Here is a 15,052-nt window from a genome sequence, read left to right on the forward strand (position 1 = left end):
GTCCGTCTAGTCAAGGCAATGGTTTTTCCCGTGGTCATGTATGGATGTGAGAGCTGGACTGTGAAGAAAGCTGATCGCTGAAGAATTGATGCTTTTGAACTGTGGTGCTGCAGAAGACTCTTGAGAGTCCCTTGGACTGCAAGGAGATCCAACCAGTCCATTCTAAAGGAGATCAATCCTGGGTGTTCATTGGAAGGACTGATGCTAAAGCTGAAACTTCAGAGCTAAATCTAGGGAGAAGTGAATGGGGCACTCAATTCAGATGAACAATTTAAAGAGGTGTAAAAATGTTCATTATCAAGATAATATTTTAATGTAACATTTCAAAAAATTAAAATTAACACAAAAACTCCATGATTAAAAAAAAACCCCCAAAAATTTTAAATAAAGGATCAGTACCTAGTCTAAGATTGATAAAATCTCTAAGGCAAAACTTCTTTATAGTGAGTTTCTTTAAAAGATGAATTTTGATAAAAGGTTGAATGGTTTAGGTCTATCTTCTATGATTTACATAAGCACAGAATATTTGAGTAAGAAAAATTTCTAAAGTAAATTTTAATAATAAATCCCTAAATATTGTTTGAAGGCACTTGACATCTTAAATCCCCATGTCTAAGCCCTCTCTGATTTTTAAGCTCTAAACTCTTTGGTATATGCTAAGCAAGTTTCTCCAAACTAGACTGACTGACTACAGTGCTAAAGTAGCTCCTTTTAACTCGTTACATGGCTGATGGAATGGTCTTTGCTCGAATTAATTCCAGTAGGGGTTACAAGATGGTAGTTTTCTGATTCTATTACTCTATGTTTGTTAACTGCCATTCTCCTTTCATGGGGCTTCCCAGGAGGTACAGTGGTAAAAGAATCCACCTGCCAATACAGGAGACACAAGAGACGCAGGTTCAATCCTTGGGTTGAGAAGATCCCCTGGGGTAGGAAATGGCAACCCACTCCAGTATTCTTGCCTGGAAAATTCCATGGACAGAGGACCCTTGGTGGGCTACAGCTCATGCAGTCACAGAGTTGGACACAACTAAAGCACGATAGCACAGTACATTCTTCTTTACAAAAGGCTTTCTTCCTTCTATCTTTTTTAAAAAAAGTATCTTTATAGATCTTAAGTGTAACAATCATGGATTCTATAATCAAATATACTTTTTATTTTGAAAGCATACATTATTTCAATTTTGGTCTATGGGAACTTTGTCAAGCTGTTCCCACGCCCTTTCTACATGACTCTATTAGTCTCTGAGCTAAAACCAGAAAGTTCTTGCTTTCTGGTACAAAATGATAATCTAGACTCACTGTACTTTCCATGATCCAGACCCAGAAGCTTTGATACCCTTTAATAAAAGAAATGTAGTCAGAAACCAAAATTTGGGTGTTTAGGTATGTCCCTTGCTTCTAAGGCCTTTTCAATAAATAAAGCTAAGGAAAAATATACATTTTTTTAAATCATAAATTCATACTGATAGTTTCAACTCAAATTGAGTATTACAGTTTTTCTTAACGCCATTTATTTTACAGTATAAATTTTGGCTGCTAATAATATTTACATAGCTCCTTAGTCCAACAATATAGAGAAAATAGCTTTAAGGTTTTAATAACCAGTAGTACAACTAAGTATGAATATACTGAGCAAAGTTTATTTTGCATTTCTTCTTGTCCTTAAAACATATGCCTTTAATGATGCATAGTCAGTCTAATAGTCAAAAGACACTTGAGTTAATTATTTTCTCTCTATAAGAATCTAACCAATCTGATATAGTCAGGTACATTTATTTTTATTTGTATTCATTTTCATGGGTGCTTTTTAATTTTTTCATTTGATTTTAATTTCTAAATACTTAAAACATATTCATGGTTCAAAAGTCAAACTATACAAAAAGACAGTTCAAAAAGTTTCATTACCATTCTATGCCTGTGTCTCTTTCCTATCTACCTCCAAAGAATAAACATCCTTTCTGTTCTTTTTATCCTTATTTCTCACTTATCATATAAATACTTGATTTTTTTCCCAATTAGTAATATATCAATCAATATTCATTTATAGACATCTTCCTTACTATTTTCCCTGGTGGCTTAGACAGTAAAGCGTCTGCCTATGATGTGGGAGATTCGGGTTCAATCCCTGGCTCAGGAAGATCCTCTGGAGAAGGAAATGGCAACCCACTCCAGTATTCTTGCCTGGAAATTTCCATGGATGGAGGAGCCTGGTAGGCTACAGTCCATGGGGTCACAAAGAGTCAGACATGACTGAGAGACTAAACTTTTACTTTCACTTACTATTTTACTTTTAAAATTGCACTGTATCACACTAAGCATTACCCCAGGCGGTGCAGTGGTAAAGAATCTGCCTGCAATGCAGGAGACTCAGGAGATGCAGGTTTGATTCTTGGATCAGGAAGATCCCCTGGAGTAGGAAATGGCAACCCACTCCAGTGTGCTTGCCTGTAAAATTCCATGGACAGAGCAGCCTGGCAGGCCACAGCCACGGGGTTGCAAACAGTCGGACATGACTGAGTAAGCACATGTATTACACTATGCAAATATATGCATGGTTTATTCATCTACTCTCCTATTTGGGTTGTTTCTGTTTGCTATTAAAAATAATACTGTAGGGGGTTCTCTGATGGTCCAGATGTTAAGACTGTGCTTCCACTGTAGGGGGCACAGGTTTGATCCCTGATCAGTGAACTAGGATCCCACATGCCACGCAGTGCATTCACTAAATAATAGTAATGATGATAATAATACTACAATTCTTAGGAGGAATTCCTAAAAGTGATTTTCCTTAGTCAAAGCGTAAATGTAATTTTGTTGCGTGTGCCTGCTAAGTTGCTTCAATAGTGTCCACCTCTTTGCAACCCTATGGACTGCAGCCCGCCAGGTTTCCCTGTCCATAGGATTCTCCAGGCAAGAATATTGGAGTGGGTTGCCATGCCTTCATCCAGGGGATCTTCTTGACCTTGGAATAAAACTGGCATCTCATATTTCCCCTGTATTGGTAGGCTATTTCTTTACCACTAGCGCCACCTGGGAATCCCGTGATTTTGTTCCGTCCGTTCCGTTCCGTCGCTCAGTCGTGTCCGACTCTTTGCGACCCCATGGGCTGTGGCCTACCAGGCTTCTCCATCCATGGGATTCTCCAAGCAAGAATACTGGAGTGGGTTACCATTTCCTTCTCCAGGGCATCTTCCCGACCCAGGGATCGAACCCGGGTCTCCCGCTTTGGAGGCAGACGCTTTAACCTCTGAGCCACCAGGGATACCTTCAAATTCTCCACCATAGGGCTTTTTTTTCCCCCACTATTTTGCAATGTCACCAGTAATATATGAGAAAGCACAGAATCCTCTTTACTTTTGGTTTCCAAGATCTATGTGGAGAATCACTTTTTCCAGTTACATGACATCTACATTATCTCTGAGGCTAAAATATTATTTTTCTAACTCACTCATTTCTGGTTCCAAAGAGGTAATTATAATTTTTAATTTAAAATGTATATTATAAGTAGAAGTTATTCTTCAGTCTATGGCTTGCATTTATAAAGTGTATATTTTTCAAAGTACTTTTATGCACATGCATATTATTTGATTCTCACAGTCATGTTTGGAAGTAGTTACAGCAAGTCTATCAGCTCCATCTTCCAGATGAGGAAACTGAGAAGAAACACAATCTAATTAACTTGTACACACCCAGTTAATGACAGTCAAGGGTCTTTAGTTTACTGGTATTTCTACTAGATACTTGGCTGCCTTCCTCTTAACTTTCAATTCTAGTATTTTATGTTAGTGTTACTTATTTGATAAAAGTACTAGGAACACAGAGTTATTCATTATATTTACTCCACATATAATAGAAATATGAAGGCTATTAATTAGTCATGTTCATCTTTTAAGCATATTTTAGAAAATAAAGCTTACTTGTTTGGGTTTAGCTCAAGACTTTTATAAACTGTAAAGTGCTAGACAAGTCTAATAATAAAATTTGTTCCGGAAAAATACACCATATTTTAATTTAAAGTAAGATTCAGTTATGTAAGCATTAGTAACAGGTGAGTATTGTGAACTACCTCTTGACTATATACACAATTATGAACTTCTAAAATCTTACAAAATCAAATGCAAAGTACCTTTCAAGAATGCATTAAAGTTCAAAGGCTCCTTTGCACTAAACAATGTCTCTTCACATTTTCTAAAAAGGCAATAAAAAAGTTCTATTCCAATTGTAAAATATTTTGGCCTAAATTAATTAGACTGATTAATCCTTGAGAATGGCAACACAGATTTGCCCTATCAAGTGAGTTTCGATAAAATATTAAAGGATGACATTAACAAATGTTATAAATTGAGAGTCCTCAAATGAAAGTAGTGAAATCAGTGTGTAAATATAAACTCTGATTTTGGTCTCTTTCATAATGTAAACTGTTTTCCATAAAACACAATCTATACATTTGTCTTTTAGTTTTGAAGATAAATGTCATTTATTTTTGAAGTTTAAAAATAACAAAAAGACTTTAGACCCACATATAAAAGGTATTCTTTTTATCCTTTTCTGAGACGCTGACCTGTATATTCATTTAAAAATGAACACCACATCTTTACGTTATTAAATCTTTGTTTTGATCTATTAGTATTCACCAAAGTGCCATTTTATAAAACCTCACACTGAATAGACAAGGCTGGAGGTGACCATCTGCAGCTTTAGAGTCTGTGTTTGAATTGATGAAAAGAGCTTTGTGTTTTCATTGCCAAGTTTGATTCTTCCAGTCATTAGGCATTCCCCTCAGATCACATCAATGAAGCCGTACTCTCTTACACCCATGTGTTAAATTCTCTTCTCCTCATGGTTTCCTTTGCCAGCTCTACTCAAGAATGACTACTGGGCCTTAGCCACATTCTTCTCACAGCTGTGTCAAAAAGAGCATCAGAAAGTCTTCTTAAAACCCATATGTGTATCTGGTCAGTTCTCAGTCTTAGGGTCACCTCACATTGTGGTGTGATTATACAGAGATTCATTCTTGTTCTTGAACTGTGCTACTCCCATCATTCTGGGAAAGATTAGGCCCTCCAGTCGGTAGTAGAGAACTTCTTGGAACACCGATGTGAAATACATATAGCTCGGAAGGCAGATTAGTTTAAACTAAAGAAGGTGACATTTCAAGATTTTGAGCATATTTATGTTATTTAAATCTGTTGGGGGTTAAGTTAAAAAGAATAATCATCCAGAGCTACTCAGCTGACTTGATACCTTTTAAATGTATTTTTGAAATAAAATTTCCCAAGTGGAGAAGTAAAATTTCATATGATACCCTATCATATATAAATATATGATCACTAATTTTTTTTTAATGAAAGGATATGTTTTATGTGTGAGAATTTTAACATCTCAGGATTGTATTGGAGAAGGCAACGGCAGCCCACTCCAGTACTCTTGTCTGGAAAATCCCATGGACAGAGGAGCCAGTAGGCTCCAGTCCATGGGGTTGCTGGGAGTTGGACACGACCAAGTGACTTCATTTTCACTTTTCACTTTCATGCATTGAAAAAGGAAATGGCAACCCACTCCAGTATTCTTGCCGGGAGAATCCCAGGGACAGGGGAGCCTGGTGGGCTGCTGCCTATAGGGTTGCACAGAGTAAGCGACTTAGCAGCAGCAGCAGCATGTTGTTTTTACCATTTGTCAAATGGTATAACACAAAGAGAAAGAAGACACACTTTCATTATGCTTTTGGACACTATTGCATGTGAAGGAAAAAGTCAAATGATGATGCTGTTCCAAGAACTATTAGTTTGAATGCTATACATGTCAAAGTAATTAAAAAAATTAACATAGGTTCAGTAATAAGTTCCAAAATCCTATTTACTATATAAAATTTTCACTTCCAGTTAGTCTTTCCATAGGAACACCTAATGAAGTAATCTATAGTAGCAAAATTATTCTTTTCTTTATACTTAGGTTAAGAGCTGAAGAAAAAAATGATATTTGTTGAGTTGCTCAGGAATATATTAATTAAACAATATAAGCAAAAAGAAGGAGGATTTCAGCTGCTGTTATATACTATATTGCTACAGAATGCATTCTTTTCTCTATAAATGTAAATGATCAAGAATGAAGTTTATGTGAGGACAGTGTTTATGATTTCACTATCAGACAGAGTTACCCTGAAACAAACAATATTCTTTCATTTATAGAGGGCCAAATGTGCACTTGGGAAAAACCCTTTAGTGGGGGATATAGACAAACATGGAATAATGGGAAGAAAGAATCAAACATGGACTCTTACAATCCAAGTGAAATTTGTATTTCTAGTTGCTCTTGGGTTCAATTTAGAATTTTTCAATTATATTCTGGGAATAAAACCTATACCTAGTAAAGAAGTATACATCAGACTTTAGACGAATACAATGACAATTTATTAAATAAAAATCAGACCCTGATTTATGCAAGCATGTAAACATTCTCTGTATCAACAGACAGATACATTATATCCATTCATCTGTGCTTTAAGAATAGAGAAAACCAAAGAGGAATTTCTGAATGAGTTATCAAGTATAATGAGGCTGAGCAACATCCAGGCAGGAACGATGAAAACTTAAAAATCTAATTTCTACAATAGCTTCCTTTTTTCCTTGACTACAAAAGAAGTATGCTAAAATATTCAGTGGCTGGTGATATTAAGTACCTTTCCTAGGAAGTTCAAATCACTTAATATATCTTATTTTTATCAATTCTAAAACTATTCTCAGGTAAGATAGATGAGTTCTATCTTTATGAAGTACCCTGGGGTCAAGGGTTAAACAATTAAAAAGGCTTTTAACTGGAGCTAAGAATAGAACCTAGGAAAATGGTACTGATTAGAGCATAGTCTAAGGAATTTACATTTCATGTATATGCATGAAAATCGCAATAGGACATCTCTGCAGTGTAAGAACTCTTGTACTTTTTTCAGCTTGTTAAGTTTCAGTTAAAGTGTACTTGATCATCATTAAGTGCGTCCTATAATTTCCCTAATAAAGGTCCATATAGTCAAAGCAATGGTTATCCCAGTAGTCATGTACAGACACGAGAGTTGGACCATAAAGAAGGCTGAGCACCAAAGAATTGATGCTTTCGAATTGTGGAGCTGGAGACGACTTTTGGGAGGCCCTTGGACAGCAAGGAGATTTAACCAGTCAATCCTAAAGGAAATCAACCCTGAATATTCATTGGAAGGACTGATGTTGAAGCTGAAGCTCCAATACTTTGGCCATCTGATGCAGAGTTGACTGATTGGAAAAGACCCTGATGCTGAAGAAAAGACCCTGAAGGCAAAAGAAGCGGGCAGCAGAGGATGAGATGGTTAGGTGCATCACCGACTCAACGGACATGAATTGGAGCAAACTCTGGGAGATAGTGGAGGACAGAGGAGCCTGGTGTACTGCAGTGCATGGGATCGTAAAGTCAGACATGACTTAGTGACTGAACACCAATAAATAATTTCCCTAAAATAACAAGGATTCATCTCTGATTTCAATTACTGTAACACTGGGATTAATAAAAAACAATACAAATTCCTGCATTTTATTTAGTCTTAAACAGAAACTATATGAGTCTCTATTCAACACTTCTATTCTTTTTCTCTCTTTCCTCTCATGATCATCTGAAATGTGTTTTATCTATCTTAGTAGGCTGAGACGAATACTAGTCCAACTCTAGATCACCTAGTGAAGACAGACTCTGAAATGAAGAAGCCAATCAAATGTAAGAAGTCATGTTGTGATTTAACTTCTTAGGCCATACTTTCAGGCTGTTTATGATTCATTCCATAAAATTAACTATAAAAGGGATCTTAACAGGGACAGGGCAGATACTTAGGTTTAGAGAATAACTCTTCTTCTTTAGCCTGGATCTTTTACTTTCCATTTCATTGGAGTTTCTCAATTTTAATAATCACAGATTAATCCCTCCCTGGTAGAAAGAAATGAGCTAGACAATTAAAACTATGTTCTTTTTCATGTCAAAGTGAGACGTTCCTTGGTATAAGCCTCAACTCTCTAGTTTTTATAAAGAAATGAATATAATTATATCACCTATCAAACATGGTAGGTATTTCTGTATATAATAAAAGCAGCTCTAAGGAAAGCTACTTTATGTACTCAGTGTGTAAGAGAGGTGATCCACTATACAAATATATAATGGAATTAAAGTTTTTATAAAATACATACTTGTTTGATAGAGTACAAGATGTATTTCATAAGTTAAACAGGTATTTAATTTAAAAACATGTGTTATGATTAAAAACCCAGAACATTAAATTCTTAAAAAGCATATCATGTGTTCAAGAATAAAAATTAAGCATGTTAGATGGTGTATATTTTGCGATGATTGTTTAGGAGGCATCTAAGTCCATTTTCCATATATAAATGACATAAAAAAGCTATATCTAATTACTTCTAGATTTAGAAGGTGTTGTCCAAAGCTGACAGGGGTGTTTATTAGTTGTACATAAACTATCGCAAATAAATGAACTATTTGACTTATTATTTGCTGAGGTATATATCATACTTCACAGAGCTTTTAAAATCTCAAATACAAAAGAGATTGTGAAGAAATTTCCAGAAAAGTTTTAAATCCTCATTTACTAATAATACTAATAAATCCAAGTAAATTTTCAACATTGTATTAAATATTGATTTAAACCTTATGCTGAGTTGAGAATTTATGAACTGTACTCCTTGATTCAATTAACAAGTATCATATTTACAAAGCATTCACAATACATCTAGTATTGCTATGCAACTTGTAGTCCAACCAAGAATTTACAGGGAAAATAGAAAGATAAAGTTGGCAAGAAGTAGAATAATTTTAATGAAAACACAATATTAATGCAACTATGTAAAAAAATTCATTGATGTTTTTCACATTAAACTACGTAAGACTATTTGAGCAGAATCATTTATCATTATAGTTAATATCAGATTCTGGAAAGTGAAGTCTTTTGATGAAAACTGTGGGTGTTTTTTTTTTTTAAATAATAGCAGGCTTAAAAAAAAAAATGTCAAGAAACTGGAAATGCCCTGCTCCCCTTCCCAGCGCCCAGAGTCATCTACCCTGTTTTATAATTCAACCTGCAAACAGATTAAGCAGCTAAGTTTGTGGAAAGTATGTTTGCTCTCCACTAAGAACCGTTGTGTGACACTATGGCGACTCCCCTGATACCTCCAAGTGAACTACAGACTGCTCTCACTCATCAGCAGGGAAACCAGGCTGAGAATTCACAACTTCTTTGTAACCTCAACTTCTTCATAGAAATCAGTATTTGGCCAACGGCAGGAAAGACTTTTATTAGCTTTACATGCTCTTTTCTTTTTTTTTAAATAGCACTCAAAAGCCACAGGATGTCCTATATTTCAGAATGAAATGTTTTATGCTGATCTTTGAAATTTTAATTATGCAATTAAAAATTAGAATTGCCTGCAAAAGTTAAGTAACTGATTTTTTTAAAGTACAGAAAGAAAATTCTAAATAGTTGATACATTTTTCTTCTTGAAGATATATTAAAAGCTTACAATTTTAGTCCAACCTATTCATTATACAGTTACAGTTTATGAGGAAATAAATAACATCAGTGTAAATCCAGCCCACAGTAAAGATGGTATGTGACGAAAGTCATTTCATTTTAAAACCTAGATCTTTGAGAGGTCTTTTAAGCACATCAGTCTGCCTATAAATACTTTTAGGTAACTGTAGCTTAAACACGTTAATTACAGTAAAATATATTAAAAAAATCTCTTTGGGAACTTTTGCTCTAGGCCAGAAGAAGTGTATCTGTAGATGGAAAGACAGATGGAAAAATACAGCACAAAGAATCAAATTTTATAATCTCATGTGATAAAAACATCATTTAATGGACTAGTGTATTAGTTTTCTTTTTAATAAATGAGGACTATGGATGGTCTAGGCAAAACTATTAAGAGAAGTTTTTTATAACAAAGTTCTCATGTTCTTAACCTGTTTTTTAGCCTCTAGTACATCTCTGCATCCAGGATTGGCAAAAAAAAAAAAAAAAAAAACCCAAACCTAAAAGGTAAATCACTATGTGCTCTTCTTGCACAAACACATACATTTTTAAAAGAGACCTACCTAAGGAGAGTAATGTTGACTGAAGGCAAAGGAATGGATTTCCATTGGTGAAATTTTAGGTATCACTCAGATACCTGGGCCAAGAAGTTATTTTTGGTCCGTGAAGTCTGGCATTCATCACATTTTACCCTATAAGTGACTATCTGCCTATAAATATTGGCTATTTAAGGATAGTAATTCTGTACAACTTTCCTTTCCAAATATACTCCTATAGGTTAAAAAATTTAAGAAAACTATTTACTCAAAGAAATAAAATATAAATTTAAAATACAGTTATTAGAAATAGTTTACTGTCTCTCTTTTGCTATTTAATGAAGATTTCAGGTCTTTTAAATGTAAATTTAAACTTGATGGAAGTTTGTGGTTAGAACAAGCTGATCACTAGCAAGTGTGTGTGCCCAATCACTCAGTCGTGTCTGACTCTTTTGCGACCCATGGACTATAGCCTGCCAGGTGCCTCTGTCCACGGGATTCTCCATATCTGAATACTGGAGTGGTTTCCATTTCCTCCTCCAGGATATCTTCCTGATCCAAGGATCAAATCCCTGTCTCTGTATCTCCTGCATTGGCAGGTGGATTCTTTACCACTGCGCCACCAGGGAAAGCCTTTTCTGTCATTATATCAAACTATTAAATTGTTCTAGTCCATATGTTCTAAGCATTTATAGAGTACCCACTTAACAGCAGGCATCTGTGCCAAGTATTTGGAGGCAATGGGGATACAAAGATGAACAGAACACCATCTATGGCTTGGAAAAGCTCAATGATGACTAATTTTGCAGGGATCAGAGTAGACAGGATACAGATATACAAAGCAATTTTAACACCTAGATGATTAAGACTTCTAATAAGGGTATGGACTGAGCATTATGAAAGCATTAAAGAATGGAAATATAAAGAACCATCACAGGGGTAACATTTAGATCAGAATTTAAGGAATAACAAAAATCTGGCAAGGCACTAAAAGGGAGGAATATTTCCTAAGAAGGCGAAATGGCACGAGCAGAGATACTGTGGTAGGACATCATGGGGAAGATGATACTAAAACAATGGGAGAAGCCCATTGATAGGCCTCCTATATCATGCTAAGTTGTTTAAACTTTAACTTGCAGGGGTTGAAGAGTCCCTGAAAGATTTCAGATAGGGACATAATATAACCTGATTTGTGTTTTTAAAAAATGAAACTCTGGTGGTGGTAAGGAAGACAAATTTTAAGAGAGATATAGGCAGGTGAACTAGTCCTAAGATTATTTCAATAGTCTAGAGGAATAATTATTTCAACAGCCATGAGGAATGATGAGGGCCTGAATTAATAAAGTTAACAAGGGAAGAGTGGTGAGAATTAGGAGATACTGAGGCAGTAGACAACACAGACTGATGGCAAAGAGAACGGGAATGACCAGAGTGAGGGAAGAAGCAAAAGGGCTGAAACTTTTGAGAACTATGACAGAGAGAGGAAACACAGAATGGGAGGGCTTTATGTTCAGAGGAGTAATTTCTCACCAAAAAAATCTATGACACAGAAGACAGTGATTTAACTTTCCAGGATGTTGGAGGAGACTTGGAGAAAAGGCAGTTGAACTACTCCTATGGGTTTGATAAATGTGGTGATGCTAATGATATAATTTGCAGAATGCTACAGTAACTGATTACAAACTAGGTATCTTTACATACTATACAGTTTATTCTTCACATAAACTCTCCCTGTGAAGTCAGTGTAACTGTCCAAATTTTTTCACTGAAAAAATTTTGCTTCAGGGGTTAAGTAATCTGCCCCAGATCTGACAGGAAACAGGTAGGAAAGCAGGGACACAAACACAGGTCTGTCTGATTGGACTACAAATCTTGACTGTCTTCTACACTGCAGTGAGTCTCATAGGATGAATACAATTCTCATGAAGGAAAAGGGTCAAAGGCTCCAAGAAGAGAGGCCAACATATATAAAGGCATTTAGCCTTGAAAAGGTAGTGCCCTTCTGAAGAATGAGACAGTGCAGTGTGAGTGAAACGGCAAGAGGAGGGACTATGCAATACACATTGTTCTAAAAGCATCACATGTATTATCTCATCTAATTCTTACAACATTATGAGGTAGGAGTACTACGGTCCACATTTGATTGTCCACATCAGCACAATGTTTTAAAATAAAATGTCCGAGTTCATACATTCTGAATCCAGAGCCTGAGATTTTAAATTAACATGTTGAAGACGTATGAGCATTTTTACTTATTTTACCATGATCATATACTAGTTTTATAATAAAGTATAGTTATGAAGGGCTTCCCTGGTGGCTCAGAGGTTAAAGCGTCTGCCTCCAATGCGGGAGACCCGGGTTCGATCCCTGGGTCGGGAAGATCCCCTGGAGAAGGAAACGGTAACCCACTCCAGTATTCTTGCCTGAAGAATCCCATGGACGGAGAAGCCTGGTAGGCTACAGTCCACGGAGTCGCATAGAGTCGGACACGACTGAGCAACAGAACGGAACGGATAGTTAGGAATGGGCAGCTGAATTTAATATTTAGGAAATTACTGGTGATCTTAAGAAGAACAATTTTAGTATAAGAGCTAACCATAGTGTATTGAATAGTAGACGAGCTAATGGGAATTGAAAAATTAGAGTGAATACAGATCAGCTATTTAAGAAATTTAGTTGTGAAGGGAAAAGGGAAAATGTGAACATTTTTAGTTTAAATTTTAATTATTCCCTGGAATACTGATATATTTACAAAGGACCTTCAAACATAATTGCTAGTAATAGTAATTTCAGATTATATAGAGGATACTAATACCATCTAATAAAATCTTACAAGTTGGCTTCCTGGAAGGTTATCATCTTATATCCAATAAAATAGGCTGATGCCCACCATAACTGTGATGAAGATACACTGTATACTTGAGGGCAACTAGAGATGAAAGATAGTGTATAAAGTATGAAAAGGAAAGCCTGATAATACTTGCTCTATGTCTGATTGCTAGAAATCAGAATAAAAGATTTAACATTTAAATTAAAATTTAACATTTAATTCTGGTAACTGACATAATTATTGCACTTAAACCCTGTCCATGGTTGATGTCATTTCCAAGTCTTGATTTGTCTGTTGTTAAATGTGAAAAATAAGGGCAATATCACTACTTTTTCAAAAGGTTAAGCATTATAAAAGAAAATGTTATTTCTACTTCTTGGGGTACAAAGTTATTTCTTTTACAAAATAATAAGATAGCTGATGAGATTTATAAATGAAAGCTGACAACATTTCCAAATATTTTAGAAATCTAACGCTCTTTGAGAAACACAATTTTAGGGAACTTTAGTTATGTAAAGAAATTAAAGGATTACATGTAAAGAAAACTTTGAAATTTTAAAGTACTTGTAGCTTTTAAGCAAGTTGAGCCAAAATAGATCTTGACTGTCAAAAGTTACTGATTTGTAATTGACAATGAAATGAGATAGACCTAAATATCCATCTTGGTGTTCTTAGAACGTTAATATTTCACTGGGAATAATTATAGACAGCTGTTGGTCAAATATAAACTTAATCTTTAAACCTATAAAAATATAATATAAATCATAAGTTTCAAGGTAGAAGACATTGATTTAAAGATAAATATGCAAAATTCCTAATCTGTTTTAAAAAAGTCTTGACTACATATGTACCTGACCTTGGGCTATGAATCAAGATATAAGATATACTTTCAGAAGTGTGAGGGAAATGTTTGAGACCTATTTTCAAATAAGAAGTAGTGAGAAGCAAGAAATCTTGAAGGTAGCACTTACACTTCATACTGTAAAAATGAAGAAAAATTGCTAAGGAAAAGAGTATGTTTTAGAACCCTTTGTCTCAGAATTTAGTGTCTTAGAATTGAATGTGATTAGGTGTGTAAATGATGCAATGCTGTTAGCAATACATAAAAAAAGGTTCCATTAAAATGACAAAGTTCTATTATATTAAAGCTGCCTTAGAAAATTCTGCTAGTGTTCAAGTCTCATCAATTAACAAGCGACTTCATTATTTATTAAGTTATTTGTTATCATTTTGCTAGCTATCATTAAACACTGACTGATTATGCAGCTTTGTTTAAATTTAAATTTAAAAATGCAAAGATTATTTAAAATAAATATCATGCGCTGTGAAAAGCTGTATTGAATTCTTCAGAGGAACAACACAAGAAAATGAATTTTACTGTACTGGATTCTATGTACCTAGAGGTCTCAAACTGCAAGATCATAGAAGATTTCAGCTCAGGCAGGATTACTGTTTATGCTAAATGAATAAAGTTGGTAACTTGCCCATCTCTTCCCTTTGCTAATAACTTCACGTATTACCTATGAAATGATTTTTATCGTATGGCCTCCATGAACTCATGAAGATCAATTACTAAAGTTAAAAAAAAGCTAAAAACAAACAAAAATAAAAGTTGTTTGCCCTAAACAGTAACCACGATTCCCAAGTAAATGACTTTTTGACCCCAAATTTAAATATGACAGGTAGTCTAAAAAAGTTCATTTGGCTCAATCTACTTTGGTCTGAAACTATTAATAGCATGAATAATATATTACTTAGTTGCCAAAACAAAGTGCTTTTGCCTTGTTTGCTTTCATACTTTTGAAATAATACAAGATCATTTTACTTACTTCTGAACTTTATCATTGGCCGTTTCCCGGGGGGCCTCTACAGCACGCTGAAGCTCTAACTCCATGTTTGCTCGATCTGTCAGAGCTTGCTGCAGTTGGGTAGCCAGTTCCTCGTTTTGTTGTTGAGTGATGGAAACAATGTTCTCTCTATTTTTTAAAGCTTCTTCATAGGTACTAAGTGTAAGATTAAACTGATCCTTCAGATTTTCTTCTTGGGATAAAGATTTGTGTAAACTGAGAAAATATAAAGATAAAAAAATGAAAACACAAATATGTAGGCTTACAGACCAATAATCTA

At 35.0% G+C, this 15,052-nt stretch overlaps 1 protein-coding gene across 6 annotated transcripts in view; it reads right to left on the minus strand.

The window, feature by feature from the left end:
* The window catches only part of MIPOL1 (mirror-image polydactyly 1), a 312,066-nt gene that overhangs the window by 40,059 nt on the left and 256,955 nt on the right, over positions 1-15,052 (minus strand). For all 6 annotated transcript variants that reach the window (XM_088829480.1, XM_088829479.1, XM_088829476.1 and 3 more), the window contains one exon: positions 14,755-14,988. In XM_088829480.1, coding sequence (XP_088685606.1) covers positions 14,755-14,988 — 234 coding nt within the window. The remainder of the gene's footprint in view (positions 1-14,754; positions 14,989-15,052) is intronic.

The sequence above is a fragment of the Moschus berezovskii genome, chromosome 21 (assembly GCF_049115385.1).
Source record: "Moschus berezovskii isolate FMDL1 chromosome 21, NW_MosBer_1.0, whole genome shotgun sequence".
NCBI classification, from domain to species: Eukaryota; Metazoa; Chordata; class Mammalia; order Artiodactyla; family Moschidae; genus Moschus; species Moschus berezovskii.